At 40.2% G+C, this 19,945-nt stretch overlaps 1 protein-coding gene across 1 annotated transcript in view; it reads left to right on the top strand.

Moving 5' to 3' along the window:
• Window positions 1-19,945, top strand: part of PRKG1 (protein kinase cGMP-dependent 1) — a 1,248,761-nt gene that overhangs the window by 92,734 nt on the left and 1,136,082 nt on the right. The window contains exon 2 of the mRNA XM_044660333.1: window positions 2,352-2,518. Within this exon, the coding sequence (XP_044516268.1) occupies window positions 2,352-2,518 (167 nt within the window). The remainder of the gene's footprint in view (window positions 1-2,351; window positions 2,519-19,945) is intronic.

Below are 19,945 nucleotides of genomic sequence, written 5' to 3'. Positions count from 1 at the left end.
TTTCTTCTTTCTTTCTTCTTCTTCTCCTTCTCCTTCTCCTTCTCCTTCTCCTCCTCCTCCTCCTCCTTCCTTCTTCCTCCTTCCTTCTTCCTTCTTCCTTCTTCCCTTACCTTCCATCTTAGAATCAATATTATGTATGTATTGATTAGAATTTTGTACCTTGGACTTCATCCCTCAGAAGTCCTTCAGTATTTCCCAGAATTCTTTTTAATCTCTTCACCACATTTTGTATATATTTGTGTGTAACTTTGCCTCTCTGTCTCTTCTTCTCTCGCAACCAGGGCTGGGTTAGCTAAGTTTTTCTCTTTTGTTATTATTAATAAACTTTGTAAAATATAATTGTTATTATATATTAATTTTAATCTTTACATGTATTAGTTATAAGGCAGAAGAGTGGTAAGGGCTAGGCAATGGGGGTTGAGTGACTTGCCCAGGGTCACACAGTTAGGAAGTGTCTGAGGTCAGATAAAGAACTCAGGACCTCCTGTCTCTAGGCCTGCCTCTCCATCCACTGAGCCACCCAGCTGCCCCCTGTATTAAATTATTGAACATGATTAAAATGTTTATTTTGAGGGCTATAAGTTGGGGCCAGTTGAGTGGGCTTTTGCTTCCTCCTCATCATTTTTGAAATTAGAGGGTGGGGATGATACGTTTCCAATCTATAAGATAATAGAAACAACCTTGTTTTATACCTAGTTAGAATGATTAATGAAATTAGGTGGCTACCAGATGCAATGCCTCAGTCACTCTGAGTTGCTTGCTGGTTCGTTGTTCTGGGGCTGGCCTTCCCCCCAACCTGGGCTATTCCAAATTGCCTCTCTCAATTGAGTCTTGTTTCCTGTAGTTTGAGAAATCACTTTTTCCTTTAGTTGCATTTATTTTCAAGAAGTTGACTTGAGGGTCTTTATTATACCGTCAGCCTCAGGGATATCTTATGTTCTATATTCAGGGAGCCAAAAATACTAGACTTAGCTTTGCAACATAATTATGTTCCATTGCTCAGGTCAATAAATCCCTGCATCTACCTGGTCCCAAGATGAGTATGTTGACTTACTACATGACCTATTCCATGCTGCACTGTCTCAAAGTGTAAAAGAGGAGAGATGGGAGGAAGCTTCCTCTGCACATCCATGAAGTATGTGGTGTATGTAGAAGGAAAACTTAATAAATTTCTATAGACGAAGTTGTGTCTTTTGTTTCCCAGTTATTTAAAACTATAGTTTCAGAGGGCGAGGCATAGATTTTTTCCTGTGCTGGAGTCATCGGATTCCATATTAATTTGTAACATGGTCATAGAATTATAGGATCATATTGTAGGATCAGGAGTTGGAAGGGATCCCCGGCACCATCTTGTTCAGTCCTTTCATTTTACAACTGAAAAAAATGGTGAATCTTGTGAGAGAAATTTTGAGAGACGGCATAGTAATAATAAATAATAATAAACATACATTTATTAATTATTTATTATGGGCTGGACACTGTACTAAGGGCTGGGATTATAAGTAAAATAAAGAGAAAGGCGGTCCCGGCCCTCAGTGAACTTACATTCTAATGGAATAGACAACAGATTAAAGGGAGTTGGAAAAGTCAAGGTGGAGGAGAATTGGGAATGAAAACTCTCATTTGGGTAATGATGGCAAAAGTCTAGAACACAGTTAGGAGAGTAATGAGGTTTGGCTAGTGTGCATCGGTCCCCAAAATATAAACTCTGGAAAGACCTCACCAATAGGAGGAGGTTCTTTAGAATCAAAGAATCTGGAAAACTTAAATTTACATTATTATGCCTTTGACGCTCAAAATGGATAAATAGTTTAATGTCTCTGGGCCTCAGTTTTCTCATCTGTAATATGAGAGGCTTGGATGTGAAGACTTATAACCCTGACCCTAACCCTTCTAGCTCTAAATCTTTTATCCTATGACACGATCTCAGCATGTATAACCATTTTTGGTTATAATTAACCATATTAATTATATAATTAACCATATATAAAAGATTTTTGTTCATAATTATGTTTAATAATTCATGTCCCTGGAGTGAAAACAAAACCTCTAAAAGTAAATGTTAGTCAATTATAACCTTATTAACTCAGATACATATTTGTGATTCATGTAGAAAAGGAATTAGCCATACTGGTTTCCATGGTACACAGTCGGTGCATAATGAATGTTTGCTTGATTGATAGATTCTCTGATGGTCTGGAATAGTTTTGCTTTTGGCCTTTTGGAAGCTTGGTGGATTTCCTAAGCAGACAGGGCCTTCCGGGGTGCTCTCTGAGGGTGACTGGCTTCATCAGCCATATGTAAAAGTCCTGACTGACCACGTCCATCATTTTCCTCTTTCTGCGCCATAGGTCCAAGGATCTTATCAAGGAAGCCATCCTTGATAATGACTTCATGAAGAACCTCGAGCTGTCTCAGATCCAGGAAATTGTGGATTGTATGTATCCGGTGGAGTATGGCAAAGACAGCTGCATCATCAAGGAAGGCGACGTGGGCTCCCTGGTGTACGTCATGGAAGGTAGGGACTGTGATGCCAGCTCCGGCGACATCCAGATCTGGTTTCTTGCAGCTTATCAGTGAGCACCTGGACTGAAGTGTCTTCCAGGGAACGGGTCCAGTTTCTCATTCGTTTGTTGGGAAACAGTTTCAAGGGAGGCGAAACACTCCTTAGATACGGTGGCTGGCAGATTGCGTGGGGCAGCCCTGCAGGGAATATTAATGAGTATCTAGTACCGATTTACGTGGGGGGAAAGGGTGCTATTTTACAAGAGAAGATGGCTCCTGACCAAGCAGAATCACAGACACCAACCATATCCAATAACTGAGTAGGAAGGATGCAGGTGACTTAATGGGGGCTTTGCCACACGTTGAGTATTGTGGATATTCGTGGCCGAATGATCCAAAGGCTTTCCGTTCTTCTTTTGTATTTTAAGATGGCGCTAGACTGCTAACTTCTTCATGCGGAAATAAATCAGAGAAGCAACAGCCACTTTTGATATTTTTAATTGCATGATTAGGGCAGTAAGATTGAGTTGGGTGATAGAACAGAGACCCTCTGGCCGATGCGAGTGAGCAAAGGCATGTGTTACCAGGTAGCTGAAAAGCTTTGGGGGGCAAACGGAAAAGAGAGAAACTGTTTCCCAAACTAGAGATCAGGAACTTGGGGAAACTTTTCATCCTTTGGAAATGAAAAACAATAACCATGATGAAAATAATAACAGATCTCAGAAACTGTTATTGCTGACTTTCTTCCATTTCTGTGAAGAAAGAGCGCCTTGAACAAAGCAGGGAACTGATGGGGAAGACGTCTATATGGGCCAAGTGGGCAGCACCTCCCGTAAATCCTTTTGAAACGCATTTCTTTTAAACAGTTACGTGAAATGGTGGTAATTGATTATATATTAATTATATATATTATATATTAATTATATTATATTAATTAATCCTCTATGAAAGGACTCGGGCCAGCAATTTCCACTGTAACTCTTTGGGAGACAGCCTGGTGGTACGAAGGGGAATGAAAGGCTTCGGATACAGTAATAAGGAGAAGGAAGAACAAATCTTAATTTCGAGCCGAGGTCAAAGGGATCAGGCATTCCGAGTTTGGGGACTTTGATTTACATGTTGCTTTTTAGAATGGAATGGAGAGTGTTATCGAGATGTTACTTAAATAAGACATGGATAAACCAGTGGAAGTTCTCGTTAGCTCCGGGAGGGGGCAGAGAAGAGGGGAAGGAGAGAACATGAGCCGTGTTACTCACCATGGAAAAATATTCTAAAAAAAAAAATCGAAAATAAAAACAAATAAAAACAAACAAGCAAATAAATATTACTTAACAGGGTAAGCCTGGTCCATTGGGTCTACAATAATCAAAACTGTTATTGCATTAAAAAATTTGGGGAAAATGTAACCTCACCTTTTCTTTGTATTGGATATTTTTAAAGAAAACCGCTCTGCAGGTGTATTTCCTCTCTTCCCCTCTAAAAATAGTCTAGTTACGCTTCCCTGTCCTATAAAGCCTCGTTTGCTTGTTGACATATTCGGTAAATAATGATTAAGCATGTCAAAATTGTTTCTAGGCTCGTGGTCAGTTTTGTAAAATTAAATTATTCTGACTGGAAGAGAAAAAAAGGGAACAGATGCCTTGCAGGTGGCATTTTCCAAATTCTATTCTAGATAGAGCAGTGGCATTGCATGATGGCTAGAGTGCGGGGCTTGGCCGCAAAATGCCTGGGTTCAAATCCTGCCTCTGATTCTTAATGACTGTGATGCTCCGTAGCTGTTCCATTGAGAATCAGCGGTGAGACCTGCTAGGTGGAGGAAGGCGTTTCTCACGGTGATGAGCTCATCGATCAGTTGACTCTTCTAGGTAATCGGCCTTCAGAATCACAAGATTGGGCCCAAATTTGTTTAACGGACTCTACAAGAATGACAGCAAGGCTGGAAACAGAACCCAAATTTGGCCTTACATTTTAGGGAGCTCTGTTGGCCAATCTCATTCTTGTCAAATGATTTCTTTTAAGTCTCCGTCATTTACAATTTTAATAAGATTTAATTGAGGAAATGTTATATTACATAATTCGTTTTATACCCACACGCTCAATCTCAAAACCCATTTGGAAAATGCTCTCATTATGGGGCTTCTTGGATTTCATTTGTGACCATTCACATTAGCCACCAGCTCTTGGAAAACACTAATCAACAGGTCCTAAAGAAGCTTTCATCTATTTAAGTATTCATTTATCTATTCATTTATTTATTTTTATCATCATGAGTCAACAAAACACCTCTACATGTTTATAGATACAAGAACCTCTCTGGGTTACTCCAGGCTGCCAACATTTAAAAAAAAATCCTGGGGCAGCTGGGTAGCTCAGTGGAGTGAGAGTCAGGCCTAGAGACGGGAGGTCCTAGGTTCAAACCTGGCCTCAGCCACTTCCCAGCTGTGTGACCCTGGGCAAGTCACTTGACCCCCATTGCCCACCCTTACCAATCTTCCACCTATGAGAAAATACACCGAAGTACAAGGGTTAAAAAAAAAAATCCTTTCCTTCCATATTAGAAACAATGCTGCATATTTCTCCTAAGGCAGAAGAGCATTAAGGTCTAGGCAACTGGGGTTAAGTGACTTGCCCAGGATCACACAGCCAGAAAGTGTCTGAGACCACATTTGAACCGACGGCGTTTTGCCCCTTGGTGAGGCTCTCAATCCACTGCCACCATTTTTAATGAACAGGTTGGCTTATAGGACGTGTGTCTGAACTGTTATTAGCATACATTCTGGGGCGCTTTCTTATTTCAATCACTTAAAAAGTTAGCCTGTGGCACATTTTAGCCAAAAGCTGTTGCTAATTTCTAATGGCTCCTTTTTTTCCCCCCAACTAAAGAGACAAACATTAGCCATCACTAATTGGCTTCCTGGTAGAGAACTTTTGTCTAAATGATAGAAATTTATTAATTTTTAAATATAATAGAATAATTAATTTATTAATATAATCTCTTAAAAGGGACTTTGTTACTTTTATGTGGATTTAATAACTGGAACCGTATTACATCAGTACCGTGCCTTAACTTAAAGAGGTCCTTGCTTTTTGTAATAGATGATTTATCTGTAATTAGCACACTAAAATCATAGCCTAAATAATAAGCAAAATGGTGTTGCTTTTATAGAGATGGTTGTGAGCATGGCCTGCCATTGGGTTAGCTTTCTCATTCACAGACAGGGTAAAGGTAGCCCTTCCTCTTTTTCTTGGATGAATATCACTCCTTCTGCCTGATCGAAGTCAGAATTTGAGAGAACTGACTCGTTTAGATGCTGATCGAATCTTATTTTGGAAGTTTCCTCCTTGAATTGGTTCCAGTGGCTGGTTGAGCAAGACTCACTTTTGGATTGTTTTTTTTTTTTTTCTTGGCCTTTCATTGGCTATTTATATCTTGACCACAGATTTGAACTCAGGAAGAGGAGTCTTCCTGACTTCAGATCTGCCACTCTGTGTCCACTGTGCCACTGAACACTACCTGAACCCTGGGGTATTTGGGGAGGGCTAGAACCTAGCTTGCTGATCCCTTTTCAGAACTGCTTAACCACCTTCCATGTCCATATTTCTCCCAACTCTCACGTGTGGCTCCAAGAAACTGTAACATGGGCAGCAGCCACACCTCAGTAAAGCTTTCTTGGCAGATGCGCTAAGTAGAGGATAACTGACAGACCTGAAACCCATCCTTGAGTTAGGGGGATGTCTACCTCAAACATATGATGGCTTCCCCTGGTAGAAAGGATGGATGAGAACAGTCTGTTCCAGTGGCCGTGAAGGTAGCTGAAGTAGGCTCTGGGTAGCGTTAAGAACTTGGTGACAGACATCAAAGACGCCAAGGTTATCCACTGCATCTTGGGTCATCACCGGTTGTCCTGACTTTTGTCTTGCCACCAGACTTCAATGACTTCTGGAAGAGAGTAAGACTGACATTTTTGTGCCTCATTTAAATCCTATTCATGTCAATACATCGCCCCTGATGTCATGGGTCCTCTTTGAAAGAAGGACAAACAATAGCTAAAAGTTGTCCCCAAAGTTTACTTCTCAGAAACTTTCTTCCTCCCAAGCCCCCCTCCCCCAAGAGATCTTCTAGCTTACAGCCTCTTAACTCTTTGTTGCTTAATGACCCATTTTAGATGGAAACCCTACTGTGTGTCCCATTTGAGAAGATAACGTTTGCTCAAAAGTTTTCTATTCACCAAATTCCATCGTGTTTTTCTTAATTTGGGGACCCAGCATGTAGAAGGACAACCTAAAATCAGTTTCTGTAGTTGAAGAACAGAAGTCTTTTAGTGATCATTTTAAGTCTTTAAACTCCAAACTCCAATGGAATCTAAAGACCCTAAAAGTATATCCCAGTCCCTTCCTGTAATTTGCTTATCCTAGAAGAAGGCGTCATCTAAGCAACTTCATGCAGAAACTGAAATGTTGCGTGCCTTTGACGTGCCGCTACCTTTATGGAGGATTTTGTCTTTTCTTATGCTTATAATCAACTGTTGGCAAGTTTCCTCCTTGTGATTCCAGTTGTCCATCTCCCTTCATTCATCACTGGCAGCTTCTTTTCCTCCCTCATAATTCGAGATCGCCACGGCAGGCCATTCGTGACTCAGTGCATGTAGTTTGTTAATCCAAGGCCCATCTGCCATTTCTCATCTCACCTTCCAATATATCCACCATATGACATTCCCTGCCTCAAATTCTGCTTTTATTTTTTTCTTGAGCATTTTATGTGTCATCATCTAATTAAACGATATAGTATATGCTAACAGTCAGGGAGGGATCTCATATCAAATTGTGATGCTGTGATGCTCTTGCCCATGTCAGCTGGCATTCAAAACCCTACCTGAGGGTATTCGGGAATTGAATGCATTTTAATATGAATTAGATGTCTGAATAAATTTAAGATGAGAACCCCAGCATTTTATTTTCAAGAAGCAGGTGTTACCTTTTGGCCTTGTGGGTTTTCCTGTTAATAGAAAAGCTATCTTTGGTTATCTTGAAAGACAAATGTGTTGGGAAGGATTTTTTTTTTTACCCTTGTACTTCGGTGTATTGTCTCATAGGTGGAAGATTGGTAAGGGTGGGCAATGGGGGTCAAGTGACTTGCCCAGGGTCACACAGCTGGGAAGTGGCTGAGGCCAGGTTTGAACCTGGGACCTCCTGTTTCTAGGCCTGACTCTCCATCCACTGAGCTACCCAGCTGCCCCCTATTGGGAAGGATTTTTGTTGCAGTTGTCATCATCAGACTGTGGATGTGGGTTTTGTTCCCTGTCCTGTGTATGTGAGTTGTGACATGATAAAAACAAAACCCTCTATCAGAGGAGGTGTTTCTTACATTGAACTGAGTTGAGTTAAATTAAGCACCAACTTCCTTGACACTCCTCACTTCAGGGAGCATCACAGTGTGTGCCTGGAACTGGAAGAGCAACACATCCAGGAAGGCTCCAGTGCTGAGACACAACCTTCAATCAGAAAGATCTAGGGGGGATCCTGGTAATCTTCCACTTGGAGGCCGCTGGGTGGTTCAGTGAATAAAGTGCCAGGCATAGAGTCTGAGTGACCTTAGAAACTTACTGAGCTTCAGAAGCCTGGGGAAATCACTTCACCTCTGGCTGCCTCAGTTTCCCTCACTGTAAAATGGGGATAATTATAGCACCCACCTCCCAGGATGGTTGTGAGGATCAAATGTGATGATATTTACAAAATGCTTAGCACAGTAGGTGATACACAGTAGGTGCTTAATAAATGTTTATTTCCTTCCTTCCTCCTTTTCCTTCCTTTTCCCTTGCATTCCTTCCTCTACATGTGACATCATGATGTTCTGTGTGGAAACCATGAAATAAGAAGCCAATAAAGAAAAGCCAGCAACCCCATACACACCTTACCACCTAGCCTTGGAGAAGCCCACGAGATTCTGGCAGTCTGGCGCTTTGGGGCCGCCATTTTTTTTTTCTGAGACTGAACTCTGAACTGATTTCAGTTCCTGGAGTGCGATTCGAATATGGTCAATGATTCCAAATAAGACTTTTAAGTAACTTTAAAGAAATTTCTCCAGTTAGCCTCTCCAGTCCACGTAATTTAATCTATCCCATTCCAATCCATTCTGGTCCAATCCAATAAGCATTTATTTCATGCCCATCATGTCCAAGGCTAGAAGTAATGCTGTGTATTAGATTGAGAGCCCGACTTAGAGACAGAAATTTAGAGCATTTCAATTCATAAGCATTTTTGAGTTTCTGCTATAAAGTACTGGGGGGAAAACCAGAGCTCTGAGAGTCCTGTTCTGTCTGACACGTACTGGCTTGCTGATCCTTTAATCTCCAAGTGCTCCAGACAATTCTCTGACTTGATGTTCCTGTCTCTTTAAGAGGAGGGAGTTAGCCCAATGATAGTTGACTCTACCGATCAGATAATAAGCAATCACAGGTCAATTTCCGCTTGGAATCAATAGAAGGCTCCAAACAGTGAGAGCAGTCCTGAAGGGGAATAGGCTACCTCTGGAGGTGACGGAGTGGCTCCCTTTTCTTGGAGGTCCATGAGCAGGACAGGACTACCTACCACTCATCAAGGGTGTTCCTGGGAGATCCATGGTCAGATTTGGGTTAGCCTCAGTGCTTGCTGATGTCCCCTCAAGTAGAAGGGTCTGTGTTTCTTTGGATGAATTGCCAAAGGACTAGAAGTGGGCTAGAATACTAGACCACCTTCCAGCCAAGAAAGTCAATGGTGGAACTAGGGAAGAATTTGGAACGCAACTAAGTCGGAAAGGTTCGTCCATACTCCCATTTTTGTCAGTCAAAAGCTGTCAGTCATTTGTAAGTCAAGAGACTTGCTCCTTGATTTTGGAGAGCCTTCTTCTGTCCATGTCAGCTTCTAACTTGTACTAAGGGAGAATAGACTTAGAATTCTTAGGAAGAATCAACGGATCATAGATTTAGAGATGAAAAAGACACCAGGGGTGATCTAATCCCTTCCCTCATTTTATAGATGATGAAACTGAGATCCAAGTGTTTAAGGGACTTGCCTAAGTGGCAGAAGTAGTGCCAAAGATCGGGGTAGAATTCAGCTCCGCTTCATGGGCTCATAGAAGCCTTTTGGGGTGGCCACTGCTGGGGTTTGAACTGATCTTCAGAATTGTAGAGCATGTATGGAATAAATTAGAATCTCAAAAGGGAAGAAGATTTTTTCATCCTGATAACAGAAGCATACTATATATATGTGTGTAAGGGGAGAAGATGTAGGGCTAGGCCTATGCAAGGGAAGCCTAGGAATTATTGTGACTAATTTTAAAATAACATTTAAATAGGTTTTGCCTTTTTCAAAGCAGGCATTTTGGGACTTAAAAATTGGCTTATTGTAGGGGTAGTACCATGACTCAAATGCCTTCTGGGAAGATTTATTCTAAAGAAGAAGTGGCACAAGGAAGGACAATGGCAAGCTAGAGAGAGTGTCCACAAGGGGATGACCAGCATGGTGAAGAGGCTTGAGTTTATGTGATAGAAGGATGAGCTGGACGAACTTGAAAGGTTTAGCCCTGATAAGAGAAGACTTGGTCAGAACATGACTGCTATCTTTGAATTACCCTTGCAGAACTCTCACGTGGAAGAGCATGCCGTGTCTTCTCAGTGATTAGAACACAGTATTCTAGATGTGGGCTGGCCTGACAAGAGCACAGTGGGACCACGAGCTCCTCAGACCTTGAAATGTTCCCTTCAATCCAGCCCAAGATTGCAGTTTCTTTTTTAGTCGCCATATTACCCTCTTGACCCATATTGAGCTCATAGCCCATTGCAACCTCCAGACCTTTCTCAGACAATCTGCTGTCTAAATAGTCTGTTGCCGTCTTGTACTCACAAAGTCAGTTCCCTGTTTATTCTTACTGCGTTTCCTCTTTTTTAGATCCTGATCAACATTGACTGTTGTTTTCACTGGTAGATTGTAAGCTCTCGGAGGGCAGGGATCGGTTTTGATCTGTCTTTGGATCCTTGGTGCTGAAGGCAATACCTGAAACAGAGCAGGCATTTCATGTATGCTTTTAATCGATCGATTCCACAGTGTCACCTATGTGAAAAACAATGAGGTACTGAGATTCTGAATGTGGAATAATTTTGAGATTTAAATGTATCTTAGATAAAAATACTATTTAGAGACTTTAATGGGCTTGCCAATGATTATTCTGGGGGAGATAGAACTGCATATGCTTTTAATATCATTCTCTGTGATGAGAGATCGAGGAATGTTTAATATTTGTTTTGGCTCCTTCTCAAACTGAGGGGTGGAAGCAGCTGAAGTAGTCTTGTGTGAGAGCCGTTACTTGGCCCCAGTCTCAAAGAGCACGAGGTCCCTCTTGGAAATGTCCCATGACTCCTCGGTTTCATTTAGGGAAAGATTTTTTTTTAAACCCCATCATGGTTGCTGATGATTTGATTTTGGTCCTTTTCACTGATTTCCTTCTGCAACATTCTCTCCTGACAGATTTCTAATGAAAACAAGCCTCTTTCTGTGGAATGGAAGTTCAAAGTAAATCCCAATGTGAGCTACCTCCAATGTGATCCTAGCTCTCAGCCATTCAGGATTAGAGAGATGACAATGCCACTGTACTCTTTTCTGGTATAGTCCCTCATCAAGTATTGTGTGACTTCTAGGGGTCACCATTTAGGAAGCCTTATTCATTTATTTATTCACTTATTCACTTACTTAATCATCCATCCATCCATCCATCCATCCATCCATCCATCCATCCATCCATCCATCCATCGATGCATCCATCCATGTGGGAGATGGTAGAATTATTTTCTTTGTCCCTGGACCTCTGAACAAGGAGTAATGGGTAGGAGTTGCAAGGAGGCATATTTTCGCTTTAGCTAAAGGAAATTTCCTAATAATCAGGGCTGTCCAAAAACAGAATAGCCTGTCTTGGGAAGTTATGGATTCCCCTCACTAAAGGTTTTCAACCAGAGGCTGGATAGCTACTAGTCAAGAGGAGGGTCCATTCAGTGTTTGACTCCTCTGGTCCCTTCTCCCTCTGAATCATTAATTCTGTTATATAGTTCATGCTTCCAGATTCCTTAGCCAAAAATTCAGAGGTTTTGGGAGTATTACGACAGCCCTAACATACAATTAGACCTTCGTCTCTAGCACTGGAATTCCAATCTGATATGTTTTCAAAGCCTCGGAGAATTATTACAAGCCATATTTACGAAGTATATAATAACTTTTCCCCTGGGCATACCTTCCATTTTTATTAAAATAGATGAGTTTCTGAGTATCAGAAACTGCAGTACGGGCACTATTAAGAAGATACGGGAGCGAATGCTTTTGAGGCAAAATATTAACCTTCAGTTGGCTGCTATCCATTTCCTGCACTTGCACAAGGCCGGGTCAATTGCTTTTTTCGGTATCATCAAAGCAACAGCAGAAAAAACGTCGTGTCGATGACCAAACTCTTAGGACAAGCATTTTTCATTTCACTTCCTCTTCTCTTTGCATAGTTAGTGGGAACGACATCCCAGTGCCTCAGAAGGATCACCACCACTGGCCTTGGATTGCTTTTATATTTTCTTGCCAGACTGAACACACACATTCCAAAGACCATTTATTCCCCACTGATAAAGAAAGAAGCGATTAGTCTGTTTCCTGTGGAGTTTCAGTAAAGCCCATCGGGATAAATTAACCTGGAAAGTGGCACGTCGAAACGGACTGCAAATCTTTGGCTTTCCCATGGCTAGGTTGCTTTGGGTAACCCATGTCATCTTCGGCTTATGTTTCACGCCATTGTTCTGCAATGGGATTATATTGTGTCTCACCAACTTTCATGTGCTGTAGCTCTTGGAGTCTAACAAAAACACAAGGGCTCTTTTTTATTTTTTTTTGACTTTGCACCTTTGCTATCTAGTTCTTTGTATAAAGTAGGAAATGAATACATGCTTATTGAAAATTTATTTTAATGATGTGTAGATACGTGAGATTGTATGTCCCTATTTTATAGCCGAAGAAACAAAGTCATCATCATTTTTAGTGATTATAGAGTCCTGAATTCAAATCATACATTTTTAGGGTTTTAGAATCCTGCATGGTTCCATGGATTACACCAAAATACAAGGGGCATTAAGTGTGTGTATTAAGATTCTCCTTTCAGGAACCATCGTCACTGGTTCGTCTTTTTTTAGATTTTCATTAAAGTAATTTTTAAGCATGAGGCATGACATTGACTTCAAAGGGTCAGATCCAATTTTCTAGTAAAGTCAGAAGCAGAGTAATAATCAGAAGTAATGGTAGTGAGGCTTTGTACTTTCATTAATGACATCCTTTTAAGGATTTTATATCTTATGAGGCATCTTGGGACACTGCAAAGAACCCCGGATTGAAGTAAGATAAAGAGCCTGAATTTCAATCCCGGCACCTGCCGTCAGGTGTAGGCAATGCTCACGGGTATGGTTGATTATTTCAGTAATATTTACTAGTTCCGCATCTGGATATTTAAAGGCATGTTGTAAAGTTATGGCGTTGCTCTCGTTATTGGCTGTTTAAATCTCGGCTGTAAATCTAACCTTTCTTCGGTTTTCACTCATGCTAGCATCCTTGAATCTGTCACCAGGAAGATAATATGATGCCACTGAGTTCTCACTTCACAAAACCTGCTGTGATTAGTTTAAAGTTCAGCTACTCTGTTACTAGGGGAAATAGCTTCTGTGTAGTGAAGCAAACCTTTTTCAAACATAACCCTTAGAGACGGATGGACTTTTATTTCATAGGATCATGGACTTAGAAATGGAATAGCCCTCAGAGATGATAGAGTCAGACTCCCACATTTCATATGTGAGGAGGATAAGGCTAATAGAAATTTAGTGACTTGGCCAATGTCATGATTGATAGTGATAAATTCAGGATTTGAACTCAGGGTCCTCTGATTCCCAAACCAAAGCTCTCTCTGCTAATACCACACTGACCTTCCTCTTCACATCTTTTCTTCACATTTGTGTCCAGTTGGCTAACCCAGCATTCCTGCTCCATGGTCTTCCATCTCTTATCTCCATGACTTTGTTCTGAAGTGTCAGAGCATCCTTTACCTTCATCCCTTCCCTTAGGACTCCCAGCTACCTACCAAGTATGGCTCCAACATCATCTCTTTCAGGAGATATTTCTGGATCTTCCTCACACCTTTGTTGACATTACTTTGCAGAACTTTGGAAGTTTCTTGCTTTTTGCTTTTCTGTGTTTAAACTACACCCTTTTACTTAGAATGTAAACTCCCTGAAGGCAGGGATAATTTCCTTTTTGATTTTCCTTTCCTAAAGCTCAGGATTGTACCTTTGCCCATAGTAGGTGCTTCTTATGCATTTGTTGAATTAAATTACAAACCCAAGACTCTCCCCCCAACAAAGAGTGATATCTAAGTCTAGCACAAAATAGCCAGTAGAGCTCACCAACAGGAAAGTAATTCAAAGTGGTTATTATTCTGTTAATTACATCCCATTTCACTGTTCAAAGAAATGCCTTCGAGACATCATGTGGCATTTGTTTGCCCACTTTCAAGACTTGGGAATTGGAATTGGGCTTCCCAGTGATTATCTGGAATTAGTGTGGTTGGATGCTGAATGTTCTCTACTCGCCTTTAATTATAGCTATAAAGGAATATAGGACTCCAATATTCCTTGAACACATTCCTAGAGTTTTCTTTCTGGTTCAGAAAAAAGTGGGTTTTGGGCTCTGGCCATTCCTTACCAAAGAAACTAGAAATTGCAGTAGTCACATTCTTGGTGTACTATGCTATCACAATAAATATTAACTTCTTAGTAAAAAAGATTCTCCAAGGTAATGTGACATATTGGACAGAGTACTGACCTGGCACTCAAAAAGACATGCTTCAAATTCTGCCTCTGACACTTTCTAGTTGTATGACCATGTCTAAGTCACTTGACTTCAGTGAGCTCAAAGCAACTCTCTGGGATTTGTTTACTTAGTAAAATCTTTAGGGGCAGGGTGGCATAGTGGATAGATCACTAGGCCTGGGGTCAGACTGATCTGAGATTATATATGGTCTCAGACACATACTAACTGCAAAACCTTGGTCAAATCGCTTAACCTCTGTTTACCTGAATCTCCTCTTTTGTAAAATGGACATAATGATTGGGCCGTTGTGAGGATCAAATTCGACAAAAATTGTAAAGTGCTTAACACAGTGTCTGGCACGTAGTAAGTACTATATAAATACTAGCCGCCATTATCATCATCATCACTGGCTACTCAGCTGAGTGGTGATCTCAACTGGTAAAGAAATATAACCTACACTGGAAATCGCCCACATGCGTGGAAACCAATCTAGCTCCTTTGCTTGTTCGTGTGATCAAATCACATCAACTGATCCTCTTGGATTAGACATTTCACATCACCCAGTGCCTAGAACAATACCTGGCACCTAGTAGACACGCCATAAATGCTTCTTAAAGGATATTTACTTTAGACCCACTTTTCCAAGGAAAAGTGGGTTTAAATTTACTCATGATCAGAAATGAATTTTCTATATAGTTTGGAGATATACAATTTGATTATTATGAGGACTCCTTCCACCAATGCTGCCAGAAATTTTGCCATGCTTTAGTGGACTGTCTTTTAGAGATGAGGTACCTGAAAAAGTCCATCACAAGTAGCTGATATTTTAGGGATGAGTCTCTCCATAAGATCATAGCATTAGACAGATAAATAAAGAAGTAAGTAGACTGATGATAGTAAGATAGCTAGCTGGCTGGCTGATAGCTAGAAATAGACAGATGATAATTACATGATATAGATTGATAGAAAGGAAGAAGGAAAGAAAGAAAGAAAGGAAGGAAGGAAGGAAGGAAAGAAGGAAGAAAGAAAGAAAGAAAGAAAGAAAGAGAAAAAGAAAGAAAGAAAGAAAGAAAGAAAGAAAAAGAAAGAAAGAAAGAGAAAAGAAAAAAAAGAAAAGAAGGAAGGAAGAAAGGAAGAGAATTAGATAGACGGATGGCTAGATAGATGGCTGGATGGATTAATAGATGGACAGATAGATGGATGGACAGATGGATGATATAGGGAGATGGAGAGATAGATTAGATGGCTAGAAGGATAGAAGGATGGATGGATGAATAGATAGGTGGGTAGATAGATAAATAGATGATTGACAGATAGATAGATAGATAGATAGATAGATAGATAGATAGACAGAGAGAGAACTTACTAAGCACTTATTGTGTGTCTAGCACTTTGCTATTTAACACTGGAAGGAATCTGAGTCAATCTGGTACACCTGATCATTTTCCAGAAGAGGAAACTGAAGTTTGAATAGGGGCAGGTGGTGAGGACAGGGAAGTGAAGTGACATACCCATAGCATCATAGATTGAGAGCTGGAAGTGATTTAGAGGCCATCTTGTGCAACTCCATCATTTGACAGAGAAGGAAAGTGAGACACAACAACTTAACCAAAATTGTTCAGTTATTATTGAGTGGTAAGTCTCATATTTGAACTCAAGTCCTCTGACTCTACTCTGTTATCTTTCCAGGGCATCATCAAACTATGAAAGCCTGGTTCTCTGTTAAAATCCACTAGACCCATTCTTAAACCCATCTTCCCCTTGATGGGATCTGCCAAAGCTTCCTTTAGGTTTCAGGAAATGACTCCACAAGGAGGAGTCCAAAGGGGACTTTCTTGGCCAATTTAATGAGGTTCTTTTTGGATTCCTCCATCAAAGGTGACCAGTCGGTATTCAACATCTGAATATTTCCCAAATGATGCACAGCTCTCTTTAGGGCTGGTTCATAGCCCAGTGCATTTGATTATTCCCGACATTTCACCGATGATACCATTAAGTCTTTCCCTGGAAAAAAGCAAAGACTGTCTTTGTTCATTTGTTTTGGAAAAGGTAATTTCATTTGTGCTTCTCACAAAGGCAGCTCAATAAAACGAGCAAGGAGAGACCCAAGACTGGAACCTGTGCCAATCCCCGAGGGGCTGGGTTTCCATAAGAAATTCATTTTTAGACTTTTGTTTTCTTTTTACTTAGGCTGAAATAGTGTTTGTTTTTCCTTTCTGCAAACGCAACTAGATGTCATCTTCTATTCCCACCTCTCACAGACTTTTTCGGAATATCAAAGATGCTGAAACCAGTTTTGGACTCCATGTGCTCTTATTTTGTCAGCTGTAGTGGCTCTGAACAGCTGACTCATTCTTTACCTCAGAAGTTCTCATAAATTATGTGGTGATGAAATGGATTTCTTTTTTCTTAGCACTTTGCTGATATATTTAGACTTCACACATTGACTAAGTAATAATCCTTGCTAAAATCCCTTCTGTAGGTAACATGTCCTGAAATCACAAGAAATCAGAAGGCTGTTAATGAGGAGAAATGTTAATTAACTCTTCATTTTACTGAGTAGAAATAACTTTGGCCAATTTTTTTTTCCTACCCATTAAGACATCTGAATGATTTTAGCATCTCAGTTTGTAATGTATCACACATGTAAATTCAATCCAAGAAACTTTTTCCAAGCCCCTACTGTGCGCCAGGAGCTGGAGATAAAGGAAACCATTCCTGTCTTCTTAGGAGTTTATATTGCCATCATCGCTGTCGTTATCATTCTCCTTAGAAGAAATTTTTATTTATAGATACATAAGATCATAGATTTAAGGTTTGAAGGGACCTCATAGACCCTCTTCTCTCACAGATTAGGAAACTAAGGTGGAAAACTATATATAGGAAAACTATATGGATATAGGTTCATGTAAGTCTAGAGTTGGTAGAGACCGTACTCCTTCCTTTTTCAGACGAGGAAAGTAGACCAAAAGGAGATTAAGTGATTTGTCCAAGATCATAGCTAGTAAGTGACAAAGGAAGGATTTGAACTCAAATCCTGTCTTCAGATCTGTTTTTCCCACTGAAGCATCCTTCTTTGGCTTTAACATTCACTAATGAAAGGCATTTGCTCTCAGTCCTTGAGATAGTTGAGAGCTATTGGAGTTTGTTGAGCTGGGAAGTGACATGATTATTACCTAAGAGAGTTTTTGAGTACCTGAAATATAATGTATATAAATTGTTGGTTCCATCCTAACTTTCCAGCTTTCTCATATGATTCCTCTGCCAGCACTCTATGTTCTCGCCAAGATGCTGTATTACTTTTCCTCACTTTCACCATTCCACCTTTCTTCTTTGTACTTGTACCAGGCTCTTTTACCAACTTTAGTTATTGAGGGGCTTACATTCAGTTGGAAGCATCTATATGTACTCAAGTAAATTGATTTATAGTACATCCAAAATGAGAGACAGAGAGACAGAGAGATACACAGAGAGAGAGACAGAGAGAAACAGAGAGATGGAGAGACACACACACACAAAGAGACAGAGAGAGAGAGAGAGAGAGAGAGAGAGAGAGAGAGAGAGAGAGAGAGAGAGAATATCTAATATACATAGTAAGTCCTTAATTCATGCTTTGGGCATGGATGTCCTCCATTTATATATGGGTAAACAGAGACTCAGAGCAGAGTCATACAGATTGTTTCTGAGACAGGGCTTGAAGGCATGCTTTTCTGACTGTCCAACTTTCCGTCCTAGGGCTCTACTATTAGAAATGAACAAGAGACTGCCAATGGCCCAAGCTTCTTTATTACCTAAGATGAAAAAAAGTCACAGTGAGGTATTTCTCAAGATTTTGAAAACTATTATTTTACCTGAGTTATTTTCTACTGAGCAGCTGTCCCCAGGAAACCACAATCATGGCTGAAATAGGAAATCATTTCCCACCTCCTGAAATGGCTTCACCTAATTCCAATTCCCCAACCTGACCTAACAAATCCATGAAGGCAAGTTGATCACATCTTAAATTTTGTTGAGCTAAAAAATGAGGAAAAGAGTTACTTGGAAACAGAAATTTTGCACAGGGCATTGACATGTAAAATGTAATTATTTGTTTTGGGGTGAGGACCAATAACTGGGAATGAACTTGGTAGGGAGAAAATATTGACACCAAAACTGTAGATCTCATAATCCGGGTAGCCAAGGACTGATGCACAAAAGGACAGGTTACATCTTCTCATGATTGCTTTGAAATATGCCATTCATTTGATGGAGAAACATCTCCTCTCTGATTTAGGATTAGGGATATTTTAGAAACTGTTTCTGTCTTCTGGCCAAAATCAATTCTCTGCTTTTTCTTTACTCATCTACATTCCTGACAATTTGTATGCTGTCTTCCTGATAATCCCACTTTTAAGATTTCCACAGTGCCACTGAAGATTAACTAAATTTGGACTCTGCTTATCTGCTATGAATTTTTGAAGGTCATCAAATCAATTCTCATGAAAAAAATTGAAATTTGAGGAAAGTGTGGTAGCTAGGTGACATAGTGGGTAGAGTGCTAGCCCTGGCATCTGGGAAGATGAGTTCAAATCAAGCCTGAGACACTTACTAGCTATGTGACCCTGGCCAAGTCACTTAACCCTGTTTGCGTCAGTTTCCTCATCTGTAAAATGAGCTGGAGAGGGAAATGGTAAACCATTCTAGTATCTGTGCCAAGAAAAACCCGAATGAGGTCAAAAAGAGTCAGACACAATTGAACAACAACAAAACAGCTTGCTTGGGAATTTGAGTGACCTTATTTGCATATCATGAAGACCTCAGGTCTCCATCTGCCAATTTTTTTTTTTTTTAGTTTATTCTCAAGAAATCATGCTTATATCCCTTGGTATTTTTTTTGCTGGATCTAAGATTCCTTTTATTGTTGTTGTTGTTGTTTGGCATTCTTTCTATAAATACACGTCAATACCCTCAAAACATCTCAGTCTTTTGTGATTTTTTGGCATATTTTCCCACAACCTTTTATTAGGATTTCTTGTACCTGCTGAGGATGATATTATCTTCTAAGATCTTAGGAATACCGAGATACCATTTGTCATGTCCAATTCTCAATACAAGACTATTAGGATTGTATATATTCTGAGGAAAGGCATGAGCACAAGGAATCATTGGTAACATGTTGTACCCTACTAGGACCTATTATGTCTTTTTATTGCCCTTCGGATTACTTGCATTTTTAAATCTCCCAAGATTGTGGCATCCTTTAGCCCATAACGTTAGAAAATCCCTTGGAAGAACATTGACATTTCTGAGGCCACGTGGACTTTTATGACCATGAAATTGTTGAAAGCCCTCTTCAGTTTCCAAAATGTGAGCCGGTCTTCTCTCTTCTTCTTCCTCTATTCTCAGTCTAGTCCATTTTCAGGACTTGCTGAAGACATAGATACTAAGCCAGTGGACTGCCCATTTGCATGTTGGGAATTAGGATTTTTATGTAACACAGGACCATGGAAGATGCATATAGTGGAGACATCTAGCCTGGTTGCCTTTTGATCCACTAAGTAAAGTACACTAAACATATACTAATACCACCCAGAGGAGTATC

Source organism: Gracilinanus agilis, chromosome 2 (assembly GCF_016433145.1).
Source record: "Gracilinanus agilis isolate LMUSP501 chromosome 2, AgileGrace, whole genome shotgun sequence".
In the NCBI taxonomy this organism is placed as follows: Eukaryota; Metazoa; Chordata; class Mammalia; order Didelphimorphia; family Didelphidae; genus Gracilinanus; species Gracilinanus agilis.
Note: the sequence above shows the minus strand (reverse complement) of the source record. Positions and strands in the feature narration are given on the sequence as shown.